Genomic DNA, 17,533 nt, shown 5'->3' with positions numbered 1-17,533 from the left:
TCCCTGACAGTTGGAACAAACACATTTGATTACCTGGGTGGGAGCCTGAGCTACATGATCATTGCTATCCCCATATTTGCCGGAGTTTACAACGAGTTGAGCTCAGCTGCACTAAGTGAACTCATCAGTAAGGTAATGGCCGCTCCTTCTGCCTTTTCCCCTTGTGCTACTCCTTGTCTATCGCCTGACCTCTATCCCCACAGAATGCCTTTGTCTCCATTTACTTGGTGAACTGCTTCAGTCAGATCATCGATCTGTCCAGCAGCCTGTGCGATGTGGCGGGATACACCCACCGGTGAGTGATGTGGAGGCAGCTGGGTGATGGGAGCCGGGTGTGATGTGGGGAGACGGATATGGGAGCTCGGTGTGATGTGGGGCTTGCTGGGTGATAGGATCCTGGTGTGATGAAGGGACGGCTGGATGATGGGAGCTGGGTGTGATGAGGACACAGCTGGGTGATAGGAGTTGGGTGTGATGTGGAGCCTGGTTTTCTGTGGGGGTTTCTGAGTGATGAGAGTTTGGGTTTTGATGTATTGCAAAGTGTGATGAGGCGGCTAGGTGATTGCAGCCAGGTGTTATGTGGAGGCGGCTGGATGATGGGAGCCGGTTGTGCTGTGGCAGTGGCTGGGCGATGGGAGCCAGATGCGATGTGGGTCGGCTGGGTGATTGCAGACAGGTGTGATGTGGAGGTGGCTGGGTGATTTGAGCCGGGTGTCCTGTGAGGGTGGCTGGCTGATAGGAGCTGGGTGTGATGTGGAGGCGGCTAAGTGATGGGAACCGGGTGTGATGTGGGGGGGTGCTGGGCGATGGAAGCCGGTTGTGATGTGGGGGCTGCTGGATGATGGGAGCCAGATTTTGATGTAGGGGCATCTGGGTAATGGGAGCCGGGGGAGATGTGTGGATGGCTGGGTGATGGGAGCCGGGTGTGATGTGGGGGCAGCTGGGTGATGGGAGCCGGGTGTGATGTGGGGGCAGCTGGGTGATGGGAGCTGGGTATGATGTGGGGGCAGCTGGGTGATGGGAGCCGGGTGTACTGTGAGGGTGGCTGGCAGATGGGAGCCGGGTGTGATGTGGGGGCGGCTGGGTGATGGGGGAGGGGTGTGATGTGTAGGTGGCTAAGTGATGGGAGCCGGGTGTGATGTAGGGGCGGCTGGGTGATGGGAACTAGATTTTGATGTAGGGGCGGCTGGGTGATGGGAACTAGATTTTGATGTAGGGGCGTTTGGGTAATGGGAGCCAGGTGTGATGTGAGAACAGCTGGGTGATGGGAGCCGGGTGTGATGTGGGGGTGGCTGAGTGATGGGAACCGGGTGTGATGTGGGGGGGCACTGGGTGATGGGAACCGGGTGTGATGTGATGGGAGGTGGGTGATGGGAGCCGGGTATGATGTGGGGGCGGCTGGGTGATGGGATGGGAGCCCCGGGTTCGATGTTGTACAGCTGGGTGATGGAAGCCGGGTGTGATGTTGGAGCGGCTAGGTGATTGGAGCCAGATGTGTTGGGGGTCGGCTGGGTGATTATAGCCGGGTGTGCTGTGTGGGTCGCTGGCTGATGGGAGCCAGGTGTGCTGTGAGGGTGGCTGGCTGATGGGAGACAAGTGTGATGTGGAGGCGGCTGAGTGATGGGAGCCAGGTGTGATGTGGGGGGGTGCTGGGTGATGGGAATCAGGTGTGATCTGATGGGAGTTGGGTGATGGGAGCCAGGTGTGATGTGGGGGTGGCTGGGTGATGGGAGATGGTTGTGATGTGGGGGCTGCTGGGTGATAGGAGCCAGATTTTGATGTAGGGGCATCTGGGTAATGGGAGCCGGGTGTGATGTGTGGACGACTGGGTGGTGGGGGTGGCTGGGGGATGGGAGCTAGATTTTGATGTAGGGGTGTCTGGGTAATGGGAGCCAAGTGTGATGTGGAAAAGGCTGGGTGATTTGGGGGCAGCTGAGTGATGTAAGTGTGATGTGGAGGGGTGCTGGGTGATGGGAACCGGGTGTGATGTTGGGGGACACTGGGTGATGGGAACTGGGTGTGATGTGATGGGAGTTGGGTGATGGGAGCCGGGTGTGATTTGGGGGCAGCTTGGTGATGGGAGTCGGGTGTGATGTGGGGGCAGCTGGGTGATGGGAACAGGGTGTGATGTGGGGGCGGCTGGGTGATGGGAGCCGTGTGAAATGTAGGGGCGGCTAGGTGATGAGAGACAGGTTCAATGTTGGGCAGCTGGGTGATGGAAGCCGGGTGTGATGTGGGGGGGATGCTGTGTGATGGGAGCCGGGTGTGATGTGGGGGCTGCTGTGTGATAGGAGCCAGATTTTGATGTAGGGGCGTCTGGGTAATGGGAGCCGGGTGTTATGTGGGGGCAGCTGGGTGGTGGGAGCCAAGTGTGATATGGGAGCGACTAGGTGATGGGATCCGGGTGTGATGTGGGGGCGGCTGGGTGATGGGAGCAGTGTGTGATGTGGGGGTGGCTGAGTGATGTGAGCCGGGTGTGATGTGGGGGCAGCTGAGTGATGGAAGCCGGGTGTGATGTGGGGTTAGTTGGGTGGTGGGAGTCAGATTCTGATGTAGGGTCATCTCGGTGAAGGGAGCCGGATGTAATGTGGGGGCAGCTGGGTGATGGGAGCCGGGTGTGATGTGGGGGCAGCTGGGTGATGGGAACCGGGTGTGATGTGGGGGTGGCTGGTGATGGGAGCCGTGTGAGATGTGGGGGTGGCTGAGTGATGTGAGCCGGGTGTGATGTGGGGGCAGCTGAGTGATGGAAGCTGGGTGTGATGTGGGGTTAGTTGGGTGGTGGGAGTCAAATTTTGATGTTGGGTCATCTGGATGAAGGGAGCCGGGTGTAATGTGGGGGTGACTGAGTGATGGGGACCAGGTGTGATAAGGGAACAGCTTGGTGATGGGAGTCAGGTGTGATGATGGGAGCTGGGGGTGATGTGGGGCGCCTGGGTGATGGGAGTCGGTGTGATGTGGGGCCAGGTGTGACGAGGGGGCGTCTGGGTGATTTGAGCCGGATGTAATTTTGAGGCAGCTGGGTGATGGGAGCCTGTGTGATGAGGGGATGGCTGGGTGATGAGAGCTGGGTGTGATGTCGGGTCGAGTTTGATTAGGGGGCGACTGGGTGATGTGAGCCGGGTTTGAAGTGGGGCCAGGTGTGATGAGGGTGTGGCTAAGTGATTGGAACCAGATGTGATTTGTGTCACCCATTGATCTTTATCCAGGATTGCAGAGCTGGACGAGGCGATGAAGTGCATCTTAAAGGGGACAGTGGAGGAAGCCGAGGAGCAGTAAGATGGTCATGATTGATGATAATGATGATGGGGTTGTTGGTGATAATTTGAAAAATTATGATGGTTATGATTGATGATTGTTGTGATGATAGGAATGTTTTTGGGGAGGTTGTTTATGAGGATAACGATGATGGTGATCATGATGGGGATGTTAATGATGATGATGGTACTGAGAATGATGATGGTGATGATTGATAGGAATAATTGTGATGGAGTTGTTGATGACGGAGGGGATGTTGATGATTACTGTGATTAATGGAGATGTTGACGGTTACAAAGATGGGGATGATTATGATGGTGGTGTTGATGATGCTTTGGACTTTGTGGTTCTCGAGTTGGTGATGTTTCAGTACATCATTGCTGTATACATATAGAGGTGGTTGTCTGATATGAACCTGTTGTGATGAGAGGGCGGCTGTGTGATGGGAACCAAGACTGTTGATGGATGTGATGATAGGGTTATTGTTAATGTTGATGATGAACTTAGCGGTGATAGGGATGTTGGTGATGATGTTGGTGGTGGTGGTCGCCAGATGATGAATATGATGATAGTTATGATGATGGTTGCGATAATGTTGGTGGCTAGTGATGGTCACCAAATGATGATTATGTTCATAGTTTGTAGATTTTAAGTCCTCACGGGCAGAGTCCTCTCTCCTCCTGTACCAGTCGGTCACTTGTTTTAAGATTACCGTACTTGTTTTTTATTATGTATACCCATTTTCGCATGTAAAGCGCCATGGAATAAATGGCGCTATAATAAATAATAGTGATGATGATGATGATGGTGATGATGATGGTTACTATGATGTTGGTGGTGGTCGTGGTCAACAGATGATGATTACATTGGCGGTGGTGGTGGTGATGATGGTGTTGGTGCTGATGGTTATAATGATGTTCGTGCTAGTGGTCACTAGATAATTATGTTGATGTTGGTGATGATGGTTACAGTGGTGTTGGTGGTCGTCACCAGATGATGATTACATTGATGATGATGGTGGAAGTGAAGGTGACGGTGATGATGATGATGGGGTCGGTGATAATGGTTACGATGATGTTCGTGCTGGCAGTCACTAGATAATGAATATGTTGGTGTTGGTGGTTACAATGATGTTGGTGGTAATCAGATGATTATATTGATAGTGGCGATAATGATGTTGGTTTTGATGTAGGTTGTGATGTTTACGATGCTGTTGATGATGCTCGTGGTCACCAGATGATGATTATGTTGACGATGATGGTGGTGATAATGCTCTGGGCTCTGTGGTTCTTGAGTTCAGGATGTTTTAGGACGCCTCTGCTTTCTGTATAGATACGAGGAGCAGCAGTTCGATGATGCGGCATTAATGCTGGATGCTATGACAATCACAGCGCCTGGGTCAGACCGCACACTTGTTCGAAACTTGACCCTACATGTGAGAAAAGGAAGTAACCTCCTGATCACAGGGGAAACCGGCAGCGGCAAATCGTCCATTCTTCGTGTTATGGCGGGACTGTGGAACCCCAAGCGTGGTACTCCCCTCTATATGTCTCTCCTCAGCCCCCTCTCTCTTTCCTCTGTCTTTCCTGACACTCTCCTTTTTTCTCCTCTTTCTCCTCTACCTCTCCTCTCGTCTCCTCCCTCTCTTCACTCCTCTCCCTCTCCTCTCTCCCCTCTCATCATTCTCTTTTCTCTTGCCTCTCCCTCTTTTCTCTCCCCTCGCTCCTCTCCTCTGTTTATCTTCTCTCTCTCCTTTATCTCCCCTTTCTCTCTTCTTTCTCTCCTATCTCTCTTCTCTCGCTCCTCTCTCTTTTCCATCTCTCCTCTCTCTTCTATCTCTCCTCTCCTATCTCTCCTCTCTCTTCTATCTCTCCTCTCTCTTCTATCTCTGCTCTCTCTTCTATCTCTCCTCTCTCTCTCTTCTCTCTCCTTTCTCTCGCTCTCCTTCCTCCCTCTTGTCTCTTGCTCTTTCTTCTCTCATCCTACTCTGCTCTCTCTTTATAGCCCCCTTTTCACTCACTTCCCTGCCCTCTCCTTTCTTCTCTCATTCTTTTCCCTGTCTATCTTTTTCTCCTCTCAAACTCTCTCATTAGATGTAGTAAGTTATGTAACATACTATGGGGACTAAGCTACCGTCCAGTATATTTTAGGGCATTGTGCCCCTCTGCTAACAGCGCAAGCGCTCCCTATTATGCATGGATTTCATGGAGAAGTGACTGGAGGTTTGGTGGCAGTGCCCATAGAAGATCACCTCCTTACTGGGGTCTCCACCTTGTCTCTTCTCCATCCTAATGCTCTTCTTTTGCTTTCATCACCTTTTTGTCTTGTGATTTCACCCTTTAGGTCAGGTTTGTGTTTTCACTCCGTTTGGCCCCCGTGGTGTGTTGTTCCTTCCCCAGAAGCCATTCTTGAGTGATGGAAGCTTGAGAGAACAGGTGATATCACCTTAAGTAACAGCATGTATTCTTCTCCAAAGGTTTCCCTATGTGATATCCTGTGTGTCATGTGTCGTATATATTGGTGGCTCTATGTAACATTGCAGATATCCATGGCTCTATGTGTCTTGTGTCATATATACCTTTGGCTCTACAGTGGCATGTAAAATTTTGGATACCCCTGGTCAAAATTACTGTTATTGGGAACAGTTAATCAGGTTGAAGATGAAATGATCTAAAAAGGCTAAAGTTACAGATGACACATTTCCTTTGTATTTTAGGCAAAATATAAAAGTTACACGAAGGAAAATGGGCTACTGCAAATGTTTTGGCCCCCTGCATGGATAGTACCTAAGGTTTCAGACCTTAATTAGCCTGTTAGGGTTATGGCTTGTTCACTATTTTCATTAGGAAAAGCCAGGTGATGCAAATTTCCCAGAGTTCTAAGACACTTGCACAAATATGGCCTTCATGCAAGAATCATCGGGAGAAAACCTCTCCTGCGTCTTCACCATAAAATTCAGCATCAGAAGTACGCAACAGAACATCTAAACAAGCCTGATGTATTTTGGAAACGAGTCCTGTGGACAGATGAGGATAAAATAGAACTCTTTGGTCACAATGATCAAAGGTATGTGTGGATAAAAAGGCCACAGAATTTTGGGAAAAGAACATCTCACCAACCATTAAGCATGGGGATGCATTAATCATCCTTTGGAGTTGTGTTGCAGCCGATGGCACGAGGAACATTTCACTCGTAGAGAAAATAAAGGATTCAATGAAATTTCAATAAATTCTTGATGCCAACATAACACCATCTGTAAAAACTAAAGGTGAAAAGAAGATGGCTTTGGTGATGGCTATCACAACTTATAAATGCTTTTTGTAGCCAGGCAAGTCTTTCAGTTCTTGTTTGAGGGATTTTCATCCATTCTTCCTTTGAGAATTCTGCCATTTCTGTGAGAATCCTGGGTCATCTTGCATCCTCTGCTATTTTGAGATCTAGCCACAGATTTTCAATGATATTTAGATCAGTGGACTGTGAGGGCCTTTGTAAAACCGTCAGCTTGTGTCTTTTGAGGTAGTATATTGTGGATTTTGATGTGTGTTTAGAATCATTATCCATTTGTAGAAGCCATCCTCTTCTCACCTTTAGCTTTTTTACAGATGGCGTTATGTTGGCATCAAGAATTTGTTGAAGTTTCCCTGAATCCTTTCTTTTCTCTACCCGTGAAATGTTGCTCGTGCCATTGGCTGCAACACAACCCCAAAGGATGATTAATCCATCCCCCATGCTTAATGGTTGGTGAGATGTTCCTTTCCCGAAATTCTATGCCCTTTTTATCCACACATACCTTTGATCATTGTGACCAAAGAGTTCTATTTTATCCTCATCGTTCCACAGGATTTGTTGCCAAAATGCATCAGGCTTGTTTAGATGTTCTGCTGCGTACTTCTGATGCTGAATTTTATGGTGAAGACGCAGTAGATGTTTTCTCCTGATGATTCTTCCATGAAGGCCATATTTGTGCAGGTGTCTCTGAGCAGTGGGAAATTTGCATCACCTGGGTTTTCCTAACGATAATGGTGAACAAGCCATAACCCTAACAGGCTAATTAAGGTCTGAAACCTTGGTCAAAGTTGTCTGAGAAGGCAAATTTCTTTTTTACCTGCCCGTTTTCCTTTTTGTATTTTTTAAAATGGAAAAAATGACCTTACATTTTTTTTGCCTCAGATATAAAGGAAAAGTGTCATCTTTAACTTTAGGCCTTTTAGAGATCATTCTTAACTGTTCATAATAACAGTAATTTCCACTAGGGGGGGCCCAAACTTTTACATGCCACTGTATGTAACGTCGCAGATATTTGTGGCTCTGTGTGTCATGTGTCGTATATATCTGTGGCTCTATGTAATTCTATGGGATATGCAGCCTGGAGGTCACACAGATGCCACCACTGATACCATTTTGTCATAGATGACAAAAGAAAGATCACACAGAACCGACCGCTGCCACCAGTTTTTTAAGGGACGCAACTCTGCTTCCTCCCATCGTCAGGGCAATTGCACAATTGACTGACGAGTGATGGACAAAGCTGCAGCTGCTTTCACTTCTAGGCCGGTTATTGGGGAACTCGCAGTGAGCATGTGGTATGTACACCTCCGATGCCAACACATGGAATATATACACAGTGCTCAAATAACTAAAGGGAACACTTAAACACCACAATGTAACCCCAAGTCAGTCATACTTCTGTGAAATCAACCAGTTATGAAGCAACAATGATTGTGAATCAATGTCTCCTGCTGTTGTGCAAATGGAACAGACAACGGGTAGAAATGATAGGCAATTGGCAAGGCACTCCCTATAAAGGAATGGTTCTGCAGGGGGTGACCACAGACCATTTCTCTGTTCAGCCTTTTTGGCTGTTGTTTTGGTCGCATTTTGTCATTGCTCTCACCCCTAGACGTACAGTAGCATGAGGTGGTGTCTACAACCCACAGAAGTTGCTGAGGTAGTGCAGCTCATCCAGGATGGCACATCAATGCGAGCTGTGGCAAGAAGGGTAACGGAGTCTGTCAGCACCATATCCAGAGCATGGATTAGATATCAGGAAACAGGCCAGTTCACCATTAGATGTGGAGTGAGCCGTAGGAGGGCAACAACCCAGCAGCAGGACCTCTACCTCCTCCTTTGTGGAAGGAAGAACAGGAGGAGCAGTGCCAGAGCCCTGCAAAATGATCTCAGGCAGGCCACTAACATACATGTGTCTGCTCAAACTGTCAGAAACAGGCTCCATGAGGGTGGTATGAGGGCCTGACCTCCACAAGTGGGTGTTGTGCTTACAACACAACACCATGCAGGGTGATTGGCATTTGGCAGAGAACACCAAGATTGACAGATTCAACATTGGCACCCTGTGCTCTTCACAGATGAGAGCAGATTCACATTGAGCACTTGTGACAGATGTGACAGAGTCTGGGACGGGGTGTAGAACGTTCTGCTGCCTGCAACATCCTCCAGCATAACCGGTTTGGCAGTGAGTCAGTAATGGTGTGGGAAGGCACATCTTTGGAGGGCTGCACAGCCCTCCGTGTGTTATCCAGATGTACCCTGACTACCATTAGGTACGCGGATGAAATCCTCAAAACCATTGTGAGACCATATGCAGGTGCAGTTGGTCCTGGGTTCCATCTGATGCATGACAATGCTAGGCCTCATATGGCTGAAGTGTGTCAGCAGTTCTTGCATGATGAAGGCATTGATGCTATAGACTGGCCTGCCAGTTTCCCACACCTGAATCGAATCAAGTACATCTGGGACGTCGTGCCTTGTTCCATCCACCAACGGCACGTTGCACCACAGACCACTGACAGACACAGTCCAGGAGTTGACTGATGCTTTAATCCAGGGCTGAGAGGAGATGCCTCAGGAAAACATCCACCTCCTCATGAGGACCATGCCCAGGCGTTACAGGGAGGTCACACAGGCAAGTGAAGGCCACACACTACTGAGCATCATTTCCTTGTCTTGAGACATTTCCACTGATGTTGCATCAGCCTGTAATTTGATTTTCCACTTTGATTGATTATTATTCCAAACCCAGACCTCCATGGGATAATAATTTTGATTTGCATTGATCATTTTTATGTTTTATTGTTCTCAATGCATTCCACTATGTAAAAATTTGCAACTGGAATATTTCATTCAGTGATATCTGGGATGTGGGATTTTAGTGTTCCCTTAATTTGTTTGAGCTGTGTATAACTGTTAGCTCCACAAGAAGACAAGATCTACTATCTTCCACCACCAGTAGTTTATACAGACCTAATGGACACCCATTACAGGCAGCGTATGGCTTCATGGGATGCAGTTTACAGAGCAAGAGGAACTGAGGTATAAAATTTGACATATTTAATCTGGAAAGATAGGCAGTTTTTATAAAAACATACAAGATGATATAAAATGGGAACAAAAAAATATGATATATACAACTACATGAAATAAAAGTGTAAATGAAAGATAAGTACTAAACCTGATATTGCTGAATGGGTCTTATCGTTTTTAAACTATTACACTTTTTATTAAAATATACTGTCATGATTACAACTTATTGTCACTCAATCACTTTACATTAACACAACTTCATATTCTCTTATTTTCCTCAGTAGTTTAGTAGTTTAACAGTAATAATAATAACTTCTTATCATAACAAATCAAAATCGCAAGTTCCTGGAAAAATCCTAAATGTGTGTCACTGGCTGAAATTATAGCATTAGTGAATGATCATTGTCTCTCTGGGAAAATAATCGCTTCATATGCTAACAGCTCTTATCTTTATGGAGGTAAGCTCTCTGATTAGGAAAATGGACTACTCTCACAGTGAACTGTATCTGGCAGAATGACAATGTCCGAGACCCAAACTTTAATTTTTTTTAGCTCACTGCTACTCCCACACACCTCCCCTTTGTGAGCTAATGCAGGGGCTCGTAGTGGGATGTGCTAGAACTTTCAGAATTTTATGACGTCCCCAACTTAAGGATGTCTTTGTACTTGGTGGTACAAGTGGGTAGATATCATCTTCATGTTTCTTACCATGATTTTATCTCTCTATAGAAATGAAACATGGCATGGATAGCATCATCTATCTGTTCGATATTATTTTGGAGGGGTTAGAATGTCCTTAAGGTGATGTGAATGAATGCATTATGTCCATCACTTCCCTATGACACTGAAGATATATCTCCCATAAATATTGGATCAATGCAAAGCCCACTAGCAACTAGCTGTCACTATATCAGTGGTTGTAACCATGGATACCCAAGGTCCTGCACATAAGGAAAGAGACATGGCGAATCAGAAGAACTATACTAGATTTTTAATTGGAGGTATTTGCTTATAATAATATTATTATTATTATTATTACACCTTCTGAGATTCTATCCTTCTATTGGGATAGGATCTCAGAGCAGGGAATACCCTTTTAGCTCTGAAGGTGTTCGTTTTTCTACTTTTCTGCCTATTGAATATACAGAGTTAAGACTATGTATCTCTTTCCAAGCAAATTTCCCTGCTGTAATTTAATGTTCACTGCAGTGAGCTTCTACTTCAAAAGTTGAAGTGTCAGTTCGCTCTCTCTTACTTCCCCTGTGTTAATTAGTTTTTCTATTCTTCATTAATAACTAGTCCCAAATATTCAATGTGAGGTGGGCATGTCCTCTCCCTGGAGAGGACTGTATGTATTTTATTTATTCTGTGGGAAAGGTAAGATATGTCAGAATACACAGACATAAGAAAAAATAAGCTGTGTGAGCCTCAGAAATGCAGACATGAGTGAATCTGACATATGTGGAGTCAAGATGAAGGGGCCTCAGTAAGATTATTATTATTATATTATTATAGCACCATTTATTCCATGGCGCTTTACATGTGAGGAGGGGTATACATAATACATACAAGTACAGTAATCTTAAACAATACAAGTCACGACTGGTACAGGATGAGAGAGGACCCTGCCCGCGAGGGCTCACAAGCTACAACGGGATGGGTGAGGATACAGTAGGCGAGGGTAGAGCTGGTCGTGCAGCGGTTTGGTGGATCGGTGGTTACTGCAAGTTGTAAGATACATGTATTACATAACAACTAATGCTGGTACACAAGGTTAAAGAATCAATGGAGTGAATCTCAGTGGACAACATCAAAAACATCTGTCTGAGACTTTTGATCACCCTGGTTGGAGCAGTTGTGAAATGCTCTTAGGGTGGATGGTGGGTGAGCCATGGGACTTAACCCTATGCACTCTATTCCACATTATCCTGCCCTTCTGTGAATTTTATGTACTCTATCAGGGAGGTTTTGATTTTGAACAATGCCCTTCAGAACCGGATGATGAATGCCACACAACTCTAGGCACATTTTAAGAAGTGATAGTCATACAAGTGTCACGTCAGACCATTCAATACTGTTCACATCAGAGTGGTCTGTGTGATAGACCACCTGCAAGGTACCTGACGCCACCACTAGACACAGGCGTCATCATGGGGGGCTTCTACGCTGGATGATGGACCAGGGGCCCTTTCATCTGTTCACTGATGAAAGTCCATTCACGCTGAGCAGAAATGATGCAGATAATGACGGCAACATCCAGGAGAGTGGTATGCACCAACCACTGTTTTCACCAGATGAGCTTTTAGTAGTGGTGTTGGGCACGTGCATCTAGTGCATACAGTACAGCCCTACACTGTGTGACAAGACCCTACTACTAGAATAACATGATTAATTGTGCCTCTGCACGAACGACAGCGGCCTAATCCCATCTTCATGGACGATAATGCTGCAGCTCATCAAGGTCCCATCATTAGGGAACAATGCTGGAGACGGCGAGACATCAGATGAAGTGGTCCGCACTTTCTCCAGACTTAAATCCCATTTAAAACCTATGGGATCAGCGAAGTCACCATGTAGAGGTTTGTAACTCTCTACCCCAGAAACTCAATGGCCTGAGGGCTGCCCTTCAAGAAGATACCTCAGCAACAATAACTCCACTTGTGAACACCAGGAGACGTTGTCGTCAGCTGTAATTGATGCTGAAGGCTACAGGACATGTTATTGAGACAGTGTCATTTATAGTTGTGGTATACCACCACTGGTCATGGCTTATGGTTCAATAACTTATTGTTTGAGATGAGGAAATCACCATCGCTGCTTCTACTTATTGACCGACTGTCAGTATACTTTTTATGCCTTCTATAAATTTTGCCTGAAAGTCAAATATCCCTAACTTTTTACGAGTAGTGTATACACATGTGGCTCTGTTTTGTCTTGTGTTACAGATACCCAAAGCTCTGTTTGTATTGTGCCACAGATGTGGCTCTGTATGTAGCCTGTTGTATGTAGTTTCACAGGTATTCGTGGCTCTGTTTGTATTGTGTCACATATCAGTGGCTCTGTATTGTGTCACATATATCCGTGGCACAGTTTGTATTGTCACAGATATGTGGCTCAGTATTGTCACAGACATCTGTGACCTCAATTTGTATTGTGTGACAGATATCCGTGGCTCTGCATATAGTATGTTTCAGATATCTGGACCTGTTGAAGCGTCTGTGTACGCAAAACGGCTGTCCGTCTTTTTTCCCCGCGTGCCTCATGTTATCTGCCCGTCCTTTATTGTGTGACCTTTAATGGTTGAATAAAGAAACACTGCACTGTAAATCTGGGTGAGTGCCGCACCTTTTCCCTTCTTTTACAAATTTAGCATGTTTTTTCTGATGCTGAGCACCGCTATTCCCAGCAGTGTTGTATACACTGTGTGCCTGTGATTGATCCTCGACTTGTTGCTGGTGGATTAGAGCCTTGGTGCCGTTCATCTGGCCTTTCTCTGTTTGTATTGTGTCACAGATATCCATGGTTCTGTTTGTATTGTGACACAGATATCCGTGGCTCTTTTTGTATTATGTCAGATATCCGTGGCTCTGTTATATAGTGTGTTTCAGATATCTGTGACTCTTTATATATAGGGTGTCAGATATCCGTTGGCACTGTATTGTCACAGGTGGCTATGTTTGTATTGTGTCACAGATATCCGTGGCTCCATATTGCATCACATATTTCTGTGGCTCTGTATTGTGTCACAGAAATGTGTCTCAGTATTGTATCTCATATATTCTTGGATCTGTATTGTCACAGATATCCGTGGCTCTGTTTGTATTGTATTGTGTCAGATATCTGTGGCTCAGTATTGTATCACAGATATCCTGGGCTCTGTTTGTATTGTGACACAGATATCCGTGGCTCTGTATTGTGGTACAGTAAAGGGTATTTTACTGGATGGAAGATATGTTTCTCCCAGCAGATTAATGTTTGGCTGGGTTTTTCCCTAAAGACGGGACCTGCGATGATGTCAGGGTCACGTGATCAGCCCATATGATGTCTACCTCACTGGTGGGAGGGGTTAGGCCCTACGTAATGGAGGTTGGTGGTTGCCACAGTGTGAGTGTGTTTCTGGAAGCTACAGGAACTTGTGTGGACTCAGCCTGAAACTTGTATACAGGATTCCCGTGCTGAAGGACTATAGCAGCAAGACTCGGAAGAACCCCGGGAATGGCACCTGGTGGATGCCGCAGGACCTGGCAGCCGCTTAGTTACGCCCGTCCCATGCAAGGGGTGAGTCTGGGACCAGTGGTTCTCCAAGCTGGAGTATGTTTTTGGTTTTCCCTATGTTTTGTTAAGCTGCTGGTTACTGAGTGACATTAAAACCACTGGAATTGGACTTTATGCCTGTGTGTTGCCTCGTTACTGCCGCCCGGCTATTGCCTACCAGAGCGAATCCCTACAGTATATAGTGTGCATCAGATATCGGTTGCTCTATATATAGTGTATGTCAGATATCCCAGGCTGTTTGTATTTTGTCACAGCTATCCATGACTTTGTATTGTAGCACAGATATCTATGACTCGGTATTGTGTCACATATCCAAGGCTCTGTTTGTATTTTGTAACATTTATCCATGTCTCTGTTTGTTTTCTGTCACAGATATACAGTATGTGTCCCATATCCGTGGCTCTGTTTGTATTATGTCACAGATATCTGTGGCTCCATACGTAGTGTGCATCAGATATCAGTTGCTCTATATATAGTTTGTGTCACATATCCCAGGCTATTTGTATTGTGTCACAGATATCCATGGCTCTGTATATCGTGTATATAAAGCACATGTTTTTAAATTATCCTACTCTTGTCTCATTGTTCTGAACTGTGGACAGAGGATACAGCAGATTACATTTTCTGTCTCTGTTTTTAGGTCATTTACCCTTTGGAGGAAGTTTACCCAAATTCAGGTGCGAGCTTCTACTTTTAGTCTGTGTGCCCATGTTGCGTTTTTTAAGCGTTTCCGCAGCGCTTTTAGACGCGCGTTTCTGCTGCGGAAACGCTTAAGAAAAGCATCCCATGGAAACATAATGGAATCCGCACATGCTGTGCTAATGGTGCGTTTTTTTCCGCTGTGGAAACGCTAAGCGGAAAAAAACGCAGCATGTTCATTAATTTTGCGGAAATGCGTGCGTTTTCCCGGGAAGAGGGTGTGCGTTTCCGCTCAGGAATATTCTGCAAGTTGACCACACACTTATCCCTACACAAACAGGCACATAGTGATCAGAGGCCACGTCATGCAGACAGTGGCCTGGAGCGTGCGGTTTGTAACTCACCCGTTTACAACTGTGGGGCCAGACCTTCTGTAATAGCAGCAACCTGAAGCTCATTTGTATAAGTGGGGTGTGGAGAGTCTCCATATCTGCTTCTAATTCCTCCTCCATCTCTAATTTCAGGACACGTTGATGATGACAGGATTCTGAGGTCATTGGATATGTCAGGGCTGGTAAGAAACGACAGAAATTATGTGTTGCCCACATGTGACTCTCACCCTCCACTACATCTCTAGCAAAAATTAAGAGACCTCTGCACAGTTTTATAAAAATCAGCTTCTCTACATGTCTGACAGCTATTCCATTCCAGTGTCAGTTGAATTCCAACCAGAGTACACCTCATTCTATATAATGTGCTTCTGATTAGGTGATCACCTGAACCAAATCTTATTTAACAAAGGAAAGTATAAAAAAACCTGCTGTGGTGTTCACAATCCTCTTGTAATAGGACAAGCTGGATGGCAAAGCAAATGCTAGTAATATCCCAAAAGTAATAGGAATGAAAAAATAACTTTTAACCATGCCAAAGGAGTTGAAAATAAAAGTCTTGAGTGAAGAAAAGAAGGGATCAATGCTGGCTTTACTAGCAGAGGGGTACAGTGAACGTCATATTGCCTTCATCCTTAAAATTTCTAAGATGGCAGTCCATTACAACAAGTTCAAGCATCAGACAACAAAGCTACAGATCGGCAGAGGGCAAAAACAACTCTCCACTGACTGGGATAACCGTCATCGTATTTGAATATCACTCAGCAACCGCAGGATGACATCAAGTGACCTTCAAAAGGAATGGCAGCTGGGGTGAAGTGCATGACAAGAACAGTTCGTAACAGGCTCCTAGAGGCAGGGCTCAAGTCATGTAAAGCTAGAAAAAAGCCTTTCATCAATGAGAAGCAAAGGAGAGCCAGGCTGAAGTTTGCCAAAGACCATAAGGATTGGACCATAGAGGACTGGAGTAAGGTAATCTCTGATGAGTCTAATTTTCAGCTTTGCCCAACACCTGGTCGTCTAATGGTTAGACGAGACCTGAAGAGGCGTACAAGCCACAGTGTCTTGCACCCACTGTGAAATTTGGTGGAGGATCGGTGATGATCTGGGGATGCTGCAGCAAGGCTGGAATTGGGCAGGTTAATCTTTGTGAAGGACGTAGGAATCAAGCCGCATACAAGGTTATCCTGGAAAAACAGTTGATTCCTTCTGCTCAGGCAATGTTCCCCACCTCTGAGCACTGGTTTTTCCAGCAGGACCATGCGCCATGCCACACAGCTATGTCAATCAATATGTGGATGAAGGACCACCACATCAAATCCCTGTCATGGCCAGTCCAATCTCCAGACCTGAACCCCATTGAAAACCTCTGGAATAAAATCAAGCGGAAGATGGATAGTCACAAGCCATCAAACATAGAAGAACTGCTTAAATGTTTGTACCAGGAGTGGCATATGGTCACCCAAAAGCAGTGTGAAAGACTGGTGGAAAGCATGCCAAGACGCATGAAAGCTGTGATTAAAAATCGTAGTTATTCCACAAAATATTGATTTCTGAACTCTTCCTGAGTTAAAACATTAGTATTGTTGTTTCTAAATGATTATGAACTTGTTTTCTTAGCATTATTTGAGCTCTGCCAGCACTGCATTTTTTTTGTTATTTTGAGCATTTCTCATTTTCTGAAAATAATAAATACAAAATTTAGTGATTGGAAATTTGAAGACATGTTGTCAGTAGTTTATAGAATAAAAGAGCAATTTACCTTTTAATCAAAAATATACCTATAAAGAGAAAAAATCAGACAAACTGAAAATTTTGCAGTGGTCTCTTATTTTTTGCCAGAGCTGTATATACACATGTATGATCTGTGTAGTCCACGTGTGACCCTAACCCTCCACTATATATACAGATGTATGACTTGTGTAGTCTACGTGTGACTCTCACACTCCACTCTATACACATGTACAGTGGGGAAAAAAAGTATTGAGTCAGTCAGCAATAGTGCAAGTTCCACCACTTAAAAAGATGAGAGGCGTCTGTAATTTACATCATAGGTAGACCTCAACTATGGGAGACAAACTGAGAAAAAAAAATCCAGAAAATCACATTGTCTGTTTTTTTTTCATTTTATTTGCATATTATGGTGGAAAATAAGTATTTGGTCAGAAACAAGCAATCAAGATTTCTGGCTCTCACAGACCTGTAACTTCTTCTTTAAGAGTCTCCTCTTTCCTCCACTCATTACCTGTAGTAATGGCACCTGTTTAAACTTGTTATCAGTATAAAAAGACACCTGTGCACACCCTCAAACAGTCTGACTCCAAACTCCACTATGGTGAAGACCAAAGAGCTGTCAAAGGACACCAGAAACAAAATTGTAGCCCTGCACCTGGCTGGGAAGACTGAATCTGCAATAGCCAACCAGCTTGGAGTGAAGAAATCAACTGTGGGAACAATAATTAGAAAATGGAAGACATACAAGACCACTGATAATCTCCCTCGATCTGGTGCTCCACGCAAAATCCCACCCTGTGGGGTCAGAATGATCACAAGAACGGTGAGCAAAAATCCCAGAACCACGCGGGGGGACCTAGTGAATGAACTGCAGAGAGCTGGGACCAATGTAACAAGGCCTACCATAAGTAACACACTAC

At 45.5% G+C, this 17,533-nt stretch overlaps 1 protein-coding gene across 7 annotated transcripts in view; it reads left to right on the top strand.

The window, feature by feature from the left end:
• The window catches only part of ABCD4 (ATP binding cassette subfamily D member 4), a 141,003-nt gene that overhangs the window by 48,601 nt on the left and 74,869 nt on the right, over nt 1–17,533 (top strand). For all 7 annotated transcript variants that reach the window (XR_012234364.1, XR_012234370.1, XR_012234362.1 and 4 more), the window contains 7 exons: nt 11–132; nt 204–295; nt 3,207–3,272; nt 4,588–4,787; nt 5,599–5,690; nt 14,492–14,528; nt 15,015–15,064. Coding sequence is in view for 1 of the 7 variants with exons in the window: in XM_073586800.1 (XP_073442901.1) it covers nt 11–132; nt 204–295; nt 3,207–3,272; nt 4,588–4,787; nt 5,599–5,690; nt 14,492–14,528; nt 15,015–15,064 (659 nt within the window). In the remaining 6 variants the exon portion in view is untranslated. The remainder of the gene's footprint in view (nt 1–10; nt 133–203; nt 296–3,206; nt 3,273–4,587; nt 4,788–5,598; nt 5,691–14,491; nt 14,529–15,014; nt 15,065–17,533) is intronic.

Source organism: Dendrobates tinctorius, unplaced genomic scaffold (assembly GCF_039654945.1).
Source record: "Dendrobates tinctorius isolate UK_male_01 unplaced genomic scaffold, ASM3965494v1 ptg000010l, whole genome shotgun sequence".
NCBI lineage: Eukaryota > Metazoa > Chordata > Amphibia > Anura > Dendrobatidae > Dendrobates > Dendrobates tinctorius.
The sequence above is the reverse complement of the archived record's forward strand: the minus strand, read 5'-3'. Positions and strand labels throughout refer to the sequence as shown.